The sequence below is a fragment of the Dermacentor albipictus genome, chromosome 1 (assembly GCF_038994185.2).
Source record: "Dermacentor albipictus isolate Rhodes 1998 colony chromosome 1, USDA_Dalb.pri_finalv2, whole genome shotgun sequence".
NCBI classification, from domain to species: domain Eukaryota; kingdom Metazoa; phylum Arthropoda; class Arachnida; order Ixodida; family Ixodidae; genus Dermacentor; species Dermacentor albipictus.
In genome coordinates, this window is record NC_091821.1 from 230,281,238 (window position 1) to 230,297,615 (window position 16,378).

Consider the following 16,378-nt stretch of genomic DNA (forward strand, 5'->3'; position numbering starts at 1 on the left):
AAGGCCCCCTTCATGCCGATAAGCACCAGGAGCACGGCGTCACCGCAGGCCTTGGCCTCTTCCAGCGTGGAGACCACGTCCACGATGGAGTCCGCACTGCATCAGCTCCTCCGGAACCCTATCTGCTCATCGGCCTGAAAGCAATGGCCTCCATCAGCTTGCAAGCAGCAGAGGTGAGTGAGACTGGCCGATAGGAGCTCACGTTTTTCAGCCGGCCTTCAGGATGGGGGCCACGTAGGCTGTGCGCCATGACTCTGGCACCTGCCCTGACTGCCAGATGTTTAAGCAGTCAAGCAGGTGCAGCTGCTCGCTGGTGGCCAGGTTGCGAAGCATTTGGGTTCCTGGTGCACTGGGCTCCTGGTGCCCTGCGATGCTTGGAGCTCGTGCAGCGTCAGCGGGTCCTGGTAGATAGCCATAACCTGGCTCGATGTCCACCCTGGGTGGTGAGAGAGAAGGGAAGACGGAAAGGCAGGGAGGTTAACCAGGCTGAGTCCAGTTTGCTACCCTGCACGTGGGGAGGAGAATGGGGAGTGAAAGAGGGAGAGAGAACTTAAGTGTAGGATGTCTGTAGTCGGGCACTCAAGTCTGTTGCCCTCAGGTAGCGAAAAAGTGCTCGGACTGCTTTCTGGGCCAATGAACTGTGAGGCCAGGCTCCCAAGACTGGATGACAGGCCATTTACGGAAGCGAAGACCCTGTGTGGTGGTTGTGCAGGCAGCTAGGCAGGCTGACGGAAGGCTGCCCTACCTTCAGGATGGCTGCAGTGCGTGGTACAGCCGGCGCAAACTGGTTGGCGAGGAGCTCCGCAAGGGCCTCTTCGCTGATGCACAGCGTGATGGCCACGGTGAGGACAGGTTGTAGGCTTCCTCTCCTGCTGGTGAGGGATTTGAGCAGTCTCCAAGCCAGGGGTCCCCTGGACCTGCCCTCGATGGCAGAGCAGAGGCGTCTGCAGCGGGCATCTGCACGTCTGTACTCGGTCCAATGCTCTGCCTTGCCCGTCCGGATTGCTTCACGCTCCATACGGCGCCTGGAGGCACGAATGTTGAGCAGGCGGAAGTCCGGAGCGGGGGTATCTGGTTGGGTAGAGCACTGAACGTTGGCAGCCTGAGCACAATCCACGATGGCGCTCAGGAAGTCACGGCCATCGTCCAACTTGCTGCAGTGCTTCCGGAACAGGGACCAGTCTGTGACGTAAGTTCTTGACCTAGGCCTTCTCCCAGACCTGGGGCTGATCACGATAGGGAAGTGGTCAGATCCCCATTTGTCCGAAGTTGTGGCCCAGGAGTAGGAGCACTGCTCAGTGTTAAGGGAGAGGTCAATGGCCGTGCGAGCTCTGTGGTAGACGTAGGTGGGCTCCCTGGTGTTCAAAGGTCAGCAGGCCAGCTCAGCTGATGGCATCTGTGAGGCCTTTGCCTCAGCGGGTGCAGCTGCGGCTTCCCCAATCCGTGTGGTGTGCGTTGAAGTCACTGCACAGGACTGCATGCCCACCAAGGCGAACAGCCAGCTGGATGAGGCTGGAGGGATCCCACGGCTTTCCTGGACGGATGCAGATGCTCGCCACAGCCGTGTCCTGGCTGCCAAGGCGTACCACAACGGCGCATGACTCCAAGGGGCCACCGGCGATGTCAGCAACAGGTAGAACAGCACGCGCCAGGGTGCTGCGGACATAGATTGCCGTGCGTGGCTTTCCTGGCTTATGGGCTCAATCTAGGCAGGGTGCCGCAGTGCAACTGCGTGTGGCACAGGTGGTGGCACCCGAGTAGTCGGGAAGCCGTAGGTTCTCGGCCACGGCATATGTCTCCAGCAGTGCGAGTACCGTATAGTGCGGAATATAGGTTGAGGTTTTTTCCCAAAAATATTACTAAGGCTACGTTCACACTTGGGAAACCGCAAGCGGACGGAAAAGCCAAAGCGGCCGGATAATCTTTTTCGCGCATGTACAAAACGTTCACATTTGTTTCGCCACTGCAGCGGAAACCACGTCCGCTTTCGCCCACATTTATCTAGTTTGCGTACGTTTGTCCGCCTGGTGGCACTGTTCATCACACTATTTCAAGACATACGTTCATTCATTGACCCATCAGTTACTAAAAACTACCATTTCACGCAACTGCACGTGTCGTTTTTAACTTTCGTCTACCATGGAAGATAAAGAAGACATAGTTTCGATAGCTTTAGCTAGTTGCTTTTCCTAAAAATAGACCATGAGCAACGGAAAACGTTAAATTTTACGACCGGATGTTTACATGCGATTGCAGCTTCTGGTAAAGCGGAACGTCTTTCCGCTTCGCCTGGGCGGAAAAATCGGTCCGAGACCGATTTTTTTCGCCGCCTGGTTTTCCGCCCGTTTCTCCGCCTAGGCGGGCGGATTTTGTCAAGTTTTTTCCGCTTCCGCCTGCTCCAAGACCAAGTGTGAATGCAGCCTAAAAGTTCACCCCTTGACTTACATACCGGCCCTTGGCACAGCATGAATAGTCGTCTTGCAGCATGTAGGAGCGCAGACCTTTCGGCATCCGCATTGTTATCGCCCCCTTGGTGACCGACGCGGCCCAACTCGCGGGCGCTGCGCGGTTCTTTATTCTGACGAAGTTCTTTATTCTATGGCGCAGTGCACCCGGAGCTCAAAGACAGGGTGGCGGATTTTGTCCGCGAGCATCGTGCCAGATCTTTGCCAGTCACAGCAGAACTCATCTGCATCAAAGCTATTGAGATCGCCCGAGAATCCGGACTGCCCAAGGAACAATTCAAGGGCTCCATTTATTGGGTTCGTCGCTTCATGCAACGCAAGGGATTCGCACTTCGACAGCGCACATCAATCTGGCAGAAGCAGCCAGAGGCATACGAGGACAAGTTGGTCGAATTCCAGCGCTATGTTATCCGTCTCCGGCAGCAGCATGGCTACATGTTGGAACAGATCGGCAACGCTGATGAAACGCCGATGTGGTTCGACATGCCGTCGCTCACCACAGTGTGCGAACGCGGCACAAAAGAAGTCGAGCTTCTTTATACGGGGAACGCGCATTCATGGTGATGCTCGCGTGTACTGCAGATGGCAGAAAGCTGCCCCCAGACATAATATTCAAGAGGAAGACGCTGCCGAAAGAGGCTTTCCCACGGGATGTCGTTCGCGTGAATGAAAAGGGCTATATGGACGAGGCCCTCATGCTCAATTGGATTAAGGCCGTCTGGAATCGGCAACCAGGGGCACTCTTGCAGTGTCCGAGCATGCTCGTCTTGGATGCCTTTCGCGGGCACTTGACTGACCGCAGGATTGAAGCTGGCACTCCGCGACGGGAGGACGGAACTCGCCGTCATTCCGGGAGGCATAAGATAATGTTGTGTAGAAAGAAATCGGCGCCTTCAGCAGCAGTCCAGGATGGTAGAGATGCCGTCTCCGCATAGCGTGTTGGATGGTCTATGGCCGTTGCAATCCAACGATTTCCATGTGAGGTCATGGGAAGAGGACCGTACAAGTCTATTCCAACTGCTTCAAAAGGCGAAGCGGGACAAGGCAGAGGTTGTAAAGAGCCAGAAGGAGCTGTTGGGTTTGCTTTGACAATGAACGCAGGGTGCAACATACTTCGCAACGGCTGAAGATGGGCCAGGAGCAGCAACTTCATATTCTGTTGTAAGTCTTGTGGTAGCCTAGATGACCAGTCGTCGCATGATCGTGAAAGGCTTCAAGCACCTCACATTGCAGAGAACATGGTATGACCGGGACCCATTTGTTGCCATCGATGTGATAAATGTTGCGATGTAAAACCCCATTGTGCAGCTTGAATTGATTAAGTTGTCGACGAAGTCAGGCGTTTGGAGGTGACGAAGAATCTTCCATGCGTTGGAGAATAGTTCAGCAGTATGGGTCGATGCGTTAGTGGGACGCAAGGACAGATGGGCTGTTGTGTCTTAGCCATTCGAGGGCTACAATGGGTAAAGCCGATGAAGAGGACTCAGGACGCACACAATCAAGGAGAGGTTATGGTGAATCGTCATGATTCAGCAGAGGGTAGCAAGAGAGAGCATTGGTGTCTTGATGCTTCTTTGCAGCCCTGTAGGTGACATTGAAATCGTACTCCTGTAGGTGAAGCACTCAGCAACCCAGGTGACCTGATAAATTCTTTAGCGATGAAAGCCAGCACAGTGTGTTATGGTCGGTAACGACTGTGAAATGGCGGCCATGAAGACATGGGTGAAATTTTTGCACGGCCCAACAGCGAAGCACTCCTGCTTGGTTATGGTGTAGTAATTTTCTGCACTGGTTAGTGCACGACTAGCCTAAGCAATTACTCGTTCGTGGATTGTGTTGTCGCATTGTAGTAGAATGGCACCGAGACTGACTGCTAGCGTCGGTGTGAAAGATGGTGGGCGCGGTTGGATCAAAGTGGCGCAGTACTGGGTCTGACGTCAGGGCATGTTGCAAAAGCAGGAAAGCATGTTCACATTCGTCGGACGAAACAAAGGGTGCATTACTGGGGAGGAGCTGAAGGAGCGGGGACGTAAGTGTAGCGAAGTTGCATATGAAGTGCCGGAAGAAGCAAGTCCAAGAAAACTGTGCATGTCTTTTTGACGCAGTGGACACAAAATTCGAGGATGGCAGTAAGCTTCTCGGGGTCCGGACGAATACCTTCTTTGCAGACTATGTGCCCCAGAACTTTGATGGCCTCGCTGGCCAAACTGCATTTGTGTGTGTGTGTGTGTGTGTGTGTGTGTGTGTGTGTGTGTGTGTGTGTGTGTGTGTGTGTGTGTGTGTGTGTGTGTGTGTGTGTGTGTGTGTGTGTGTGTGTGTGTGCGCGCGCGCACACGCGCATGTGCGTGTGTTGAGCTGCAAACCAGCATTTGCAAGACAGGCAAGGACTTCATCAAGATGTTGCAAATGTTGTGAGAACATGGTTGAAAACACAATGTCGTCGAGATAGCACAGACAGGTTTTCCATTTCAAGCCACACAAGACTTATCGATCATGCGTTCGAATGTGGCAGGCACATTGCAGAGTCCAAAACGCATCGCACTGAACTCGTAGAGCCCATCAGGGGTAGCAAATGTCGTTTTTGCTTTGTCGGATTTGGACATCGGTATTTGCCAGTAGCCTGGTCTAAAGTCAAGGCTAGAAAAATACTCAGCACCGTGGAGTGAATCTAGTGCATCATCCATCCGTGACACGGGGTGAACATCTTTGCGCACGATTTTGTTCAGCGCACGGTAACAGACGCAAGAACACACTGAGCTGTCTTCGTGACAATTGCAACGACATGAGTGTCAACAGCTCAAGTGACAGTTGATCCACGAGGCAACAGTTGGGGTTCGATTTGGTTTATTGCAGTAAGCAATGCAGACCCCTCAGAGAAGGGAATAAGGCCAGGGGTAATCAGAATTGCTCGAGATAGGGTATGGTCATAGGGTAGAATGAATACGCCGCCATCCACAATGTTACAGGAGTTGACACCTATAATCTTTTCTCTAGGTGGCCAAAGAACATAATCGGAAGAGGTGACGAGACGAATGCATTCTTCGTGGTTAGGAAGAGAATTGCCAGTGGCATCATCCAGTTGTGTGAGGCGCTGACGACAAGAGATAGAAGCAAACGCCAAAGATAAGAAGTCCCACCCCAAGATGAGTTCATGGGTCACTCACGAAATACGGCAAAAACAATGTGGTGAAGAATTTAGTCTATGGACACACAAACAGGACACGGTGCAATTGGACGAATAATAACCTTGGCCGCTGCACAAAGAGAAAGGCCGGAGTAAGGCAATTCTTGTGTTTTATAGAGTCCCAAACAGTCACATGGCAATAATCGCCAAGCGTCTTGTAACATGGAGCCACCTCAGAATTGCGCCAAACAAAGATGATGGATGCAGCCAGTCTTGCCAGATAACTACATTTTGACTATTCTGTATTGTTTGCATTTTTTGTGTAAAAGGAATTGTCGCAGAGAGTTTTATCTTCAGTGGCCTTCAGTTGACGTCATCTGCTACAACTAGCACATAAGTTAACTCCATAGCACCACTAGGATGGAGACATTGTGTCGTGGGGTGCTTCCTTAAAAGTGGACAAGAAGATTCTAAAGGAAAAGTGTGAGATGGTCACAGTAATAACCAAGGCATTTGGCATGGGAATGACCCAGCTATGAAAGTATTATCAGATGTGGACAAGCATATAATACTAAATGGCGCCTTGCACGAGTCCCAAGTGTCAAATGTAATGAGTATTGTGCATTGAAAGGGCCAAAAATGTTTTGTACATGCAAGGGAACACTATGGGAATTTGATAACAGTTGCTTAGATGTACTACATTAACAGGAACCAAACGAACTCCCTTAGACATAAGCATGCAGCAAATTCAAGGACTAGATGAAGCTTCAAAGAAGTAACTGCATTTCATGTAGGATAGGTGTGAATGACCTTTGTGCATGAGATCAGTGACAAAAACACTAAATGAATGCAGTACAGTGTCTGTATCATATCTTGTGCAGACCAAACTAGCCTGGAGTTTCAGCGTTCCTTGTCAGTTCATTTAAATAGGCACTACATTGTTCAAAGTGCAATATTGTTCTACAAAACATAATATGCAAGATGTAGCATGCTAACCCTCGTGGCTCAACTACTGAACCGAAACCTCAATGAGCAGTGAAGCTTCCTTGTAATTTTCATCGTAACCATACTTTCGCGCTTGAAAGTGAACCTCTTTAGTGAATTTGCTTGTGTATTAATTTTTCTTTAGGCAAGTATTTTTTATACATGTTAAAGTCTCAATCCTACTTTTTCTTTCCGGGGCTAAAACAAAATGCCTCTTATTTCACTTTGATCTTTTGACCTAGGAAGCCATCATCTGGTGCTGTGTACAGCAAGCACATGCTTCGGACAAGGAGGGAGCCAGCACCATATCTACATCAGCAAGAACCTCGGTGCTCAAAATAAACATTTTCTGTGCAAATACCTGTCTTTTTATACTTCCAGCATGAATTAATAAGTTTCTTTTGCCTTCACATGCAGGAAGGCTTATAGGAATAAATAGTGACTGTTGAATGCCCAGGAAAAGCCTTGAAGCCATTCTACTTGTACAGTAATAAAGTACATGTGTACTTGAACTTGATAGTTCAGAAACGAAAGGCAAAGTAACAGGCAAAATGCTCGGGGCAGCAGTCGTATAAATGGTAGATGAACACAGCTAATTGTGCTGTCCAGTTTCATTCAGTTTGACCAAATGTTGCAAGAATTGCCTTCAATATGAATCATTCAGTTTAGCCAGCTAAAGTCGAACTCGTACAAACTTTGGAATGTCTGCTGGGAATTTTAGCATAAATGGTATGTGTGCATCCTTCAGCAGCACCACAAGCCCAGTAAGGTTTTTGCGTTACTGTCCCCCCTCCCTTGGGGTTATTGCAGTGTCTACTTCACGTGCTTGAGGGTATAATGGAGAATGACTCCATTCTCCAATGAGAAGGCTATATAAATATGCAGGACAAGAGCTTGTAGGCCTGGTTATAAGCATGAATTAGATATGTATAGACCAAAGGCAATATGAATACAATATGTTAAATTGCATCCATATGTGGGAACTGCCCACATCAAAGGAAAGAAAGTGCAATACTTGCAACCTACCAACATAAACATCAGTCTAGGGAAGGATTCTGTAAGGATCCACTAAGTTGACTGTTTCAGCACACACTGATTAGGTAGAGCTATAAGCTGGTAGAGCAAGTGGCAATCATCACCATGGGCTCTCGTGCTCTATTCATTCAGCGTGTACTGGAATGGACAGTCCACTTAGTCAACACTTACAGACTAGCCCCCTAGGGCTGTGGAAGCACGCAGTATATTAAGCTTAAGTCTGGAGTGCTACCTTCTGCTTATGTGGCAAGTCCTCCTGTTTACCTGTTCCTTTCAACTGAGAGCTGAGCACTGCCTAGGTTAAGTCAGAAAAAGCAACCAGCGTCCATAGAATTCAAACTATTACTATTTGCCCTATATAAGGGGACAGTGAAGCCTAAAATGACACTTGACTTGGGCCATATTTTTCACGATATGCCCGAGAATATTGGGATTTCCCATCAATTTTACCCTTCCTACATCACATAGTGAACAACCTGAAAACTTAACACTGTTGCGCAGAGCGATGAAGGGTCAGGATTTGAGCGAGAAAACAACACATGACGCCTGAGCGCAAACTATGAACTGGTTTATTTTTCTGCAAGTGAAGCGTACATAAAGCCTACACGCATGCACAGGAGTCCTCTTCCCGGTCTACCTACACCCTCTATTGTCAGTGATTATGCTAATCTCTTTATTGCTGAGTGAAATAGACGGTGGGCTGACACATGAGCCCTGTGGGTCCACCTTGAGGTTGTATGCTTCCACGACTTGTCTTTTCCTTTGGTTCCTACTTTTCAGCAGAATCATTCCCTTGTGATAATCACCAGTTGATAGTTTGTGCTCAGGTGTCTATTGCTTTCTCGCTCAAGTCCTGTCCCTTCGTCACTCCGCACAACAGTGTTAAGTATGTTGAACCAACTAGCACACTGCACAATTTTCCTGATCTTGAAAACAATTGTAAACTAAAGTCCGTGAGAAATAAAGTGTTCTGTCATGACATACAGATTTATGCATGATCACTTTGCTATATAAAAATACAATTTTAGCCAATGTTAACGAAGAGCTTCACTTCTGGAGTTCACTTAAATAATGTCTGTGATGCATTGTGACAGTAAGAGGTCCTGGAGATCCTACTGTGGAGATATGTCAACATTGAGCCTATTCCTGTTTAATGTATGGATAGATGCCTTCACGAAGAGTTGGAGAAACTGCACAATACAATGTTTTATATCACATGTAATAATTATGCTGTGATAAAGTGTACACGCCGAGCTTAATGTTTTAGAAAAGCTCAAGAAAAGGCTCCAGAATAGGTATGATGGATAGGCAACCTTTTATTTGGCTCTCTTCATAGTGAAATCTAGACGCATCACCTCAGCCACACTTAGTAAAATCTGTGGGCTCGTACTGCCCATGCCTTTACTGCACAAGTTGCCTTGGTGCTCCCAGTCTTGACAGGTAACACTCAAGCACACTCTCATGCACGTGTTTGTTCCAAAGCTACAGCTGCTAACTAAAGTAACTCCCACATGCGATTCTGTAACTCTAGACCTAACTGCAAAAACGCATGCAGTACTACGAGTTTGGCATGGAGTCCACATGACATGTGCACAACTTCAAATTTCGTATAGGCAACAGATAACTGGTAACCTGTTAGAGTAACAAAATGGATGCCAAGGAAAATTCACCCAAAGCCTTAGGCAGGAAAATGAGGTGTTGTGATGAGATAAATAGCAATCACATTTGATCGACTGACTAAAAGCTGGCAGGGGTATTGCATTTGACATGATTGAAATGAGCTGCAGCATGGCATGGTAACTGTGGCAGCCTTTACAATGCCGCGCTCTCTGAATTACACTTATGTGCATCCATATGCTGCAGCGACCAACTGTTTTTATTCAAGAAAGCCAGGTTTGTGGTTCAGCACACATCATACGCTGGCAAACTCACTGATGAGTCAACTCCCTGAGATCATCCCATGAGGCTGAGTGAGCCCAGCTGAGCAGTATTTTGGCGAGTTTGAGCCCGAGTGAGCTCGGCTGAGTAGTATATACTACTCATAAGAATATATATTCTTATGAGTTCAAGTGAGCAGCTAATTATAATTTTGGCGAGTCTAAATAGTGAGTTCCGATTATTTTGCCAACATATATATGGTCCGTGTACTTTCGAAATTCAGCTACGAGACTTGCGCATAGGTTGGAAATTAAGCTTCTCGCCAAGTGACTACTGCATAAATGATCATAGAGCTAGCGAAGAACGATACGCCTTCATGATGCAGCGTGCCGCGCCGTATCCATGTGTGCAGCGTGCCAGTGGATGGGTGCGTGTTTGGGAAATTAGGGGGTTTCGACCCATCCACAGATAATTTACATAATACCTTTCTCCATAGTGTATTATTGCGATAGCAATTTTTGGACACCCTAAGCGAATTTTCGCCATCGCCCTGATGTTAAGATCCATCCTCTGGTAGAGAAATTGAACCAAAATTTTTGCCACTGTGCTTGAGCCAGGAAAGGAGGTTGTGATAGATGAAACAATAGTGCCATGGCGTGGCAGACTTTCGTTCTTACAGAGTCAGGCTGTTCAAGGCATGTACCAAAGACGGTTACAGGCTAAAGGTTGATGTATATGCCGGAAAGTGTGACTGAACAATTGGCATCGGACATGCCGAAGATGTATGCTTGAAACTCCTGCAAAATTACAAGGAAGTTGTGTGCCCGCTGTCCGTAGACAACTTCTACATGAGCTTGCCGCTCACTTTTCGCCTTCTAAAGGAAGACACTTTCATTCGTGGCACAGTTTGCTCAGTGAGGAAAGGGCTGCCAAAAGATCTCACTGAAGTAAAGGTTGCAAATGGCAGTGTTACCGAACTTCAGTCCAAAAATGGAGTGAAGGCACTGAAGTGGATGGACAAGAGGCCTGTTCTGATACTCACATCTGTCGCCAAATATGAAGCAACTTTGGTGGACAGTGGGAAGAAAACAAGGGACAATGCACCAATCATGAAACATCAGGCCGGTCTCGATTACAATGCAGCAAAAAAGGGCGTCGACTATAGTGACCAAATGACGTTATACCACAACTGCCTTAGAAAAGGACTCAAGTGGTACAGAAAGGTAGCTGTTGAGTTGCTTGTTGGATGTGTCATCATAAATGCGTGGAACGTTCGTGGCATGCTTGAAGGAAACTCTACGCCAATTATAAAATTTCAAGATGAACTGGCTCATTCACTGTTCGGCCCTCGTCAAGACAACATCGAAGAAACTCGTGGGAGAAGTGTCCACTTGCTCAGAAAAACTGGCACATCGGCACACGACACTCAGTGGCTCTGCACTGGCTGCTATGCGGCCAACAGTACCAGCAGTAGCCCAAACACTATGGTGAGAGTGAGAAAAGTGACCACTTTCTGTGAATAACGCCCCGGCAAGCCATTCATCTGTTTGTTGTGCTTTAATTCTAAGCACAAGTAACCTGAGAAGCAAGCTAGCTTCAACTGTAAAATGAGTAGGATGAAAACTTCAAGACATGGCTAATGTTCATACTAAATTTTAGCCTTTCTCTAACTAATAAATATTTCTAACACAGGAACTGACTTCTTGTCTTTTTTAATGGCAAGCACTTTGTAGTTCAACATAGGTTTCTAGCATCTTGAATCCATTGAGGGGCTACAGAATGTATTAAAGAAAGCTAAAAATGCATAATGTTGTGCTGAATGTGATCAAGACACATGTACAAGAAACTATAGTCATTAGTTCGATGAGGACAGTAATGTGCTTTAGCAAGTTAGAACTTTGTTACCAACTTGCCCACATTCACATCTTAACAGATTTAACAATGTTTCCACTACGTGGAGAACCTTGATCTACAGTGCTTTTATCATACTGAAGAAGGTTGGTGTTCCTATTATAACACGTGTACTTAAGAAGCTCAATCTCTCAGGATTTCATGTTGTTTTACTTGACATAAGCTTACGAGGCTTACAGATTACGTGCTCGTATCTCAACGTAAACACTTACTTCCTTTTCAATGATTTTCATTTCTGTAAAAGCACAGTAAATTTCGTCAGACGAGAAGTGCAAATGTGTTTTTTATTCTTTTATACTTGGTGCTTGCTATTATACAACTTACTTATATCAACTTGCTTGTTTAGAAAACTCATAAAGAACACTCCCCCCACCTTCTTCTTTCTTCTTTTACTTTCCATTGACTCTGACTTTCATTATGCTAATAAACTTCAGAAGAGCTTGCTCTCAGGCTAGTTTGTACACACTGCTAAGAATGAAAAAATGGAGAGAAAACGGGACAAGAAAGAAAGGCCTACAGAATTCTGATTTGCACGCGGCAATCTATATCAAGGACGGGGTGCTGGACCAGGGAAGCTAAGAATTAAGCCGCCACAACAAACTATGGGAGCTAGGTGAATGGCTTCGATGTCCACACAGAAACATAAATATAGGAATGTTATAGAATGCTGTGTCATTCAACAACCCCGTGAATGTTGAAAAGTGGGACAGTGATTAGCTGAAAAGAGTTTCAGAGAGCTCCAGGGAGTGGGGAGGATGATACAGTAAGGAGGCTAGGGTGGTGACACGCATTAAGGGCATCAAGAATGAAGTGAAAAATTATGGAACATAGGGGGATTGTCTCATCACTGCTCGATCGCTCAACACCAGATAGCTGTGGCCAGTTGCCTTAGCTGAGATTCACCTACCCTGTCATAGCATGTGCTGTGCTTGCTGCTTTGCAGTCTTTAGAATAGGCAGGTGTCAGGGAAGCATGCCCATAATGCCTGCAATTAAGTAATAGGCGACTTGCAAAATAGTGCCCGCTCTCTTCCATACACAGCCATGGCTGAACCACTCACTAGCAAATCTGGTAAGAAAATAACGCTGACCTTCACTGTTACTTGGGCTGCAACAAGTCTGGGCTGCAAACGAGAAGACACAAGACAGAGCGCTGTCATGTTTTTAGCACAGTTCACTTTCCTAAGTAATGTACCAACAAGGTCATAATATACATTATATAAATACATCAATTTGTAAACAAAATGTTATTTTTAATATAGTCATTTTTAAAAACAGCACAAGGATGATAGCATAATTTTAGGCGTAGTCTTAGCAATGAAAAACTTTTGTCAGAAGTTAAGCAAAGTTTTGGCAACGTAAAAATGTGCATCCTCATTGCTAAAGCATTCCTGTCCGGGGAGTGCTAGGAGTTTGCCTTGGTGTGATGTAAAACCCTCCACACATTTATATAGTGCTAGAGAGAGAGGTGATGGGGGAGTGGTAGTGGCCAGTGGAGAATCCTTCCCTGAAATGAATTTCTGGCTACATCACTGAATGTCTGCAATGCCTTGTAATAGCAATAGGTTTTGGATGGAAACACTATAGATGATACCAGTGAACCTATTGAGCGTATTCCTGTTTAGTGAGGTGATGTATGTTTTCCCAAAGAATTATAGAAACTGTACAATGGAATGTTTTGTACCACCTGTAATAACCATGCTGTAAGAAAACAGAAAGGCTGAGCTTAAATGTTGTAGGAAATCTCTTAAGAGGCTCAAGGATCGGTAAACATGACTAACTTCTGTATTCTCCACTCAACCCTCCACCTGGATTCAAATGCACAGCAGCCCCACTCCTTGACACAGTCGGTTGCTTAGCTTTAATTAAACTTCATGTCAATTACTGTGAAACACAGCATCGTCTTCAGTCAAGGGGTGGCACTGCGCTCATCTCAGTAGAATGAAGCTTCCAGTCATAGATGGTTTCAGAATACAGGGCAAGTGACCTCACATTTTACTCTCTTCGTCGTGAAATCTAGACACCAAAGCCTCGGTTTGAACAAGTAATGCTTTAAGCGCTCTCTCATGCATATGTTTGCTTTAAGGCAGAGTCAGCTTACTATTTCCTGCTTCTGCCACATGCAAATGACACAAAAATATCTCAATAAAATGATTGTGATTTAAGTGGTACACACTCTCGGCAATGTGATTAAATGTTTGTAATAAAAGAAGCACTACTCATGTGCTGGTCAGCATCAGCAGCATTATGTTCACCAAGATAGCTCTTTTGTCTCAATATATTCAATATTGTTGCAAATTTAAGAGGTTTTGCAGCTAACATGTAGCTGTCAACTTGTGTCTCGAGAACATACAGCTTTAGTTGAGAGGAGCGCTATATTGCATGAGACAAAGGAGCATTTTTAGACTGCTTGTTTTATTTATGTGTGAAAAACAATTGTGAAGTTTTTAATAGGAAAGTAATACAGTAGGTGTTGGCAACGCGAACAAGCCATGCAAAGTGTATGCATTAGAAATGAACTATCCAGATAAGGACCCCCCACCCCACTGATATATGTCAATGCTATAATATCAAATGCTGTTACATTTAACACATATGGTGACTAAAAAAAAAGGATAACTAAAGCAAGGGCAGCATTAATAAAACAACAATATCAACGGCAAAATTTATACAATTTTTCTCAAAACTTTTATCTTCGCATAAACTGTGGCTTCACACACTGTGGGCACTTTTGCTAACAACCTTCACATTTCACTAGTGCTAATTCTAGCTTCCCTTTAGCTTCTAGCTTGATTCTAGCTTCCAGCTCAACTGCAATGTTTTGAACGTCAGGGCATGTGCAAGTGAAAATTAGTTTGTGATGGCCATGTGGATCTGTTTCTCTGCCTGAATAATAGGGAGAGGAGGGCAATATAATTGCCTTGAGAACTATTAAGCAGAAGCAGCATGGTGGATGAGGAGCAGTGGCCGGGATAAAACATTTCAGGAGTTCAATGTAGTAAGGATACAGGAGTCATATGATTAACTTCGCAAGAATATGAGGCCATTATAACACTAAGGGAAACAGACTGGCCCATCACACTGAATTTTCAAATATCGTAACTGGTCTAGAACACCTTGCACAGCTGCTGTAATTAGGAAAAAAAAATGTAGCATTGTCTTAAAAAGACAGCTTTTTTGTTTGTTTAGTCTGCTATGCCACTGTACACATTATTACTATTACTTTTTTTTCTTTTGGAACAGAAAGTCACCATATGCCTGGAGGTTTTAGATCACCTTCTTGGTGTGCTCCCGATATATGAACAGTTCGAAAACATTAACATTGTTGCTTGGTTTATTGCTCAAGTAGAGCGGCACGTAACGACTGACTACGGAACCAGGCGTGTGAATATGCACACCCTGTATCCAATCAACCCCTATATCAATCAATTTTGTACAATTAGACCTCCATATATTGAACTTTAATGTAACAAACCGTTTTACTTTGCAGAACTTATTTGGTGTGCATATAGAAATCTTCAATTTATTGAATTCTGTTTATCTGCAATTTCAATTTACGGAAACTATAAATTCTAAAATTTAAATGAGGATATGTGTTGCATTTGAAGTGTAAATTCTATGGACGTACAAGCGCTTTCCGGGAGTAAAGCTTCACGATTTCCTTCCAAAGTTTATTCGACTTAAGGACAAAATTCTGCAGCAAAGTTATAAACGACCACAGGTGACAAGCAGCTGAATGCGAGGTATCTGGTACAGACCCACGGGGGAAAACTTAAAAACCACAATAGCACACATTCAGGCGAGTATGTAAACAGGCGAACTAAGCAGGGAACAAAAACAACACAGCACTGCTTTCATAGGTCCCGAATGATCAGAGTTTCGTCAGAGTTGGTGCAAGCACGCATCCGCAGATAAAACGGGCTCCCACCGTGCATTGACCAATACTTTGAGAGCTGACGCCTACACAATAACCGGGGTAGGTTACAGCACTTGTTTCTGCTCTGATCGTATAGTGTTCGAATGATGTCGCGACAACGCAAGTACTTGCAATAGGGGCGACGACCTTCCATAACTCCAGAACATCACAAAAGACCGTTTGCACATGTACTAACCAGCTAAACAAACTAACCACGGCAGCGAAGACCACTTAAATCGAACATACAACGCAGAAACACCTCGTAAAGGTTTCACCATAGAGAAAGGTTACACCTTGTTGCACAGACGCTCACAAGAAATTCAAGAAATGTCCAAAGCGCACTACCGCCGCCTTTTAAAAATCCAACGGGAGCCAAGCCAAATCAGTAATAAGTTGGCTATTTGGGTGAACGCAACGTACCCGTTGCGTTCACCGGGTACGCCCAACGCCGGCCCCTTATGGATCGATCCACATTCGAATTTTTCGTGAAGGGTCCTGCATATTTCGCTTAGTGTTTTCGAGAAAAAAAAAAAGATTTCGCGCTTAGCGCTGCATTGCAAGCACAGCCAGCATAGCCAAGGGGAAACCGAAAACTAGCAGTTCCGTAGGGCAGCCAGTGGAAAAATCCAAGCTCGAAGTATCAACTCGGGCAACACTGGGTCCAGATTGTCCAGGTTTCGTTTTATCATGTGTACGGCAGTTTGGTAACGTAGCTATTGACGATGTTTGCGAGTGTTGAAGTGAAATGATCAAGAACTACGTATGTTCGCAATGCGTTGACATTCGTTTATGCTTTGTTGTTAGTGATGCAGCCGTTTGAGAAGGCAGCTTGTGAACTACACGGAATTCAATGGATGATAAACGGGCAGATTAAACATAGCAAATCATGGGTGTGATCGAAGAGTGAGTACGCTTTCTAGTATGAATGGTGTTGGTTTCTGTTGTGCAGTAAGAAAAGGAAAGAAAGTGGTTACGTCGCGCCTGTTTGTGGTTCATCAACTATTTTTGCGTACCAGTATATCACAATGGTCTACATCTACAGTTACGCTGCCCTGCTACGCATGTC

General features: G+C 45.6%; 1 protein-coding gene and 1 long non-coding RNA gene across 3 annotated transcripts in view; one reads left to right on the top strand and one right to left on the bottom strand.

The window, feature by feature from the left end:
* Positions 1-169: 169 nt before the first annotated feature.
* Positions 170-15,842, bottom strand: LOC139054278 (uncharacterized). The gene is made up of 3 exons (XR_011511099.1): positions 15,526-15,842; positions 12,488-12,520; positions 170-436 (listed from the first exon to the last, which is right to left on the bottom strand). It is a non-coding gene; the product is annotated as an uncharacterized lncRNA (long non-coding RNA).
* Positions 15,843-16,002: 160 nt separating this feature from the next.
* Als2 (Amyotrophic lateral sclerosis 2) overlaps positions 16,003-16,378 on the top strand; it is a 100,480-nt gene continuing 100,104 nt past the window's right edge. For both annotated transcript variants that reach the window (XM_070531025.1, XM_070531026.1), the window contains exon 1: positions 16,003-16,215. In XM_070531025.1, the coding sequence (XP_070387126.1) occupies positions 16,199-16,215 (17 nt within the window). In that variant the 5' untranslated portion in view covers positions 16,003-16,198. The remainder of the gene's footprint in view (positions 16,216-16,378) is intronic.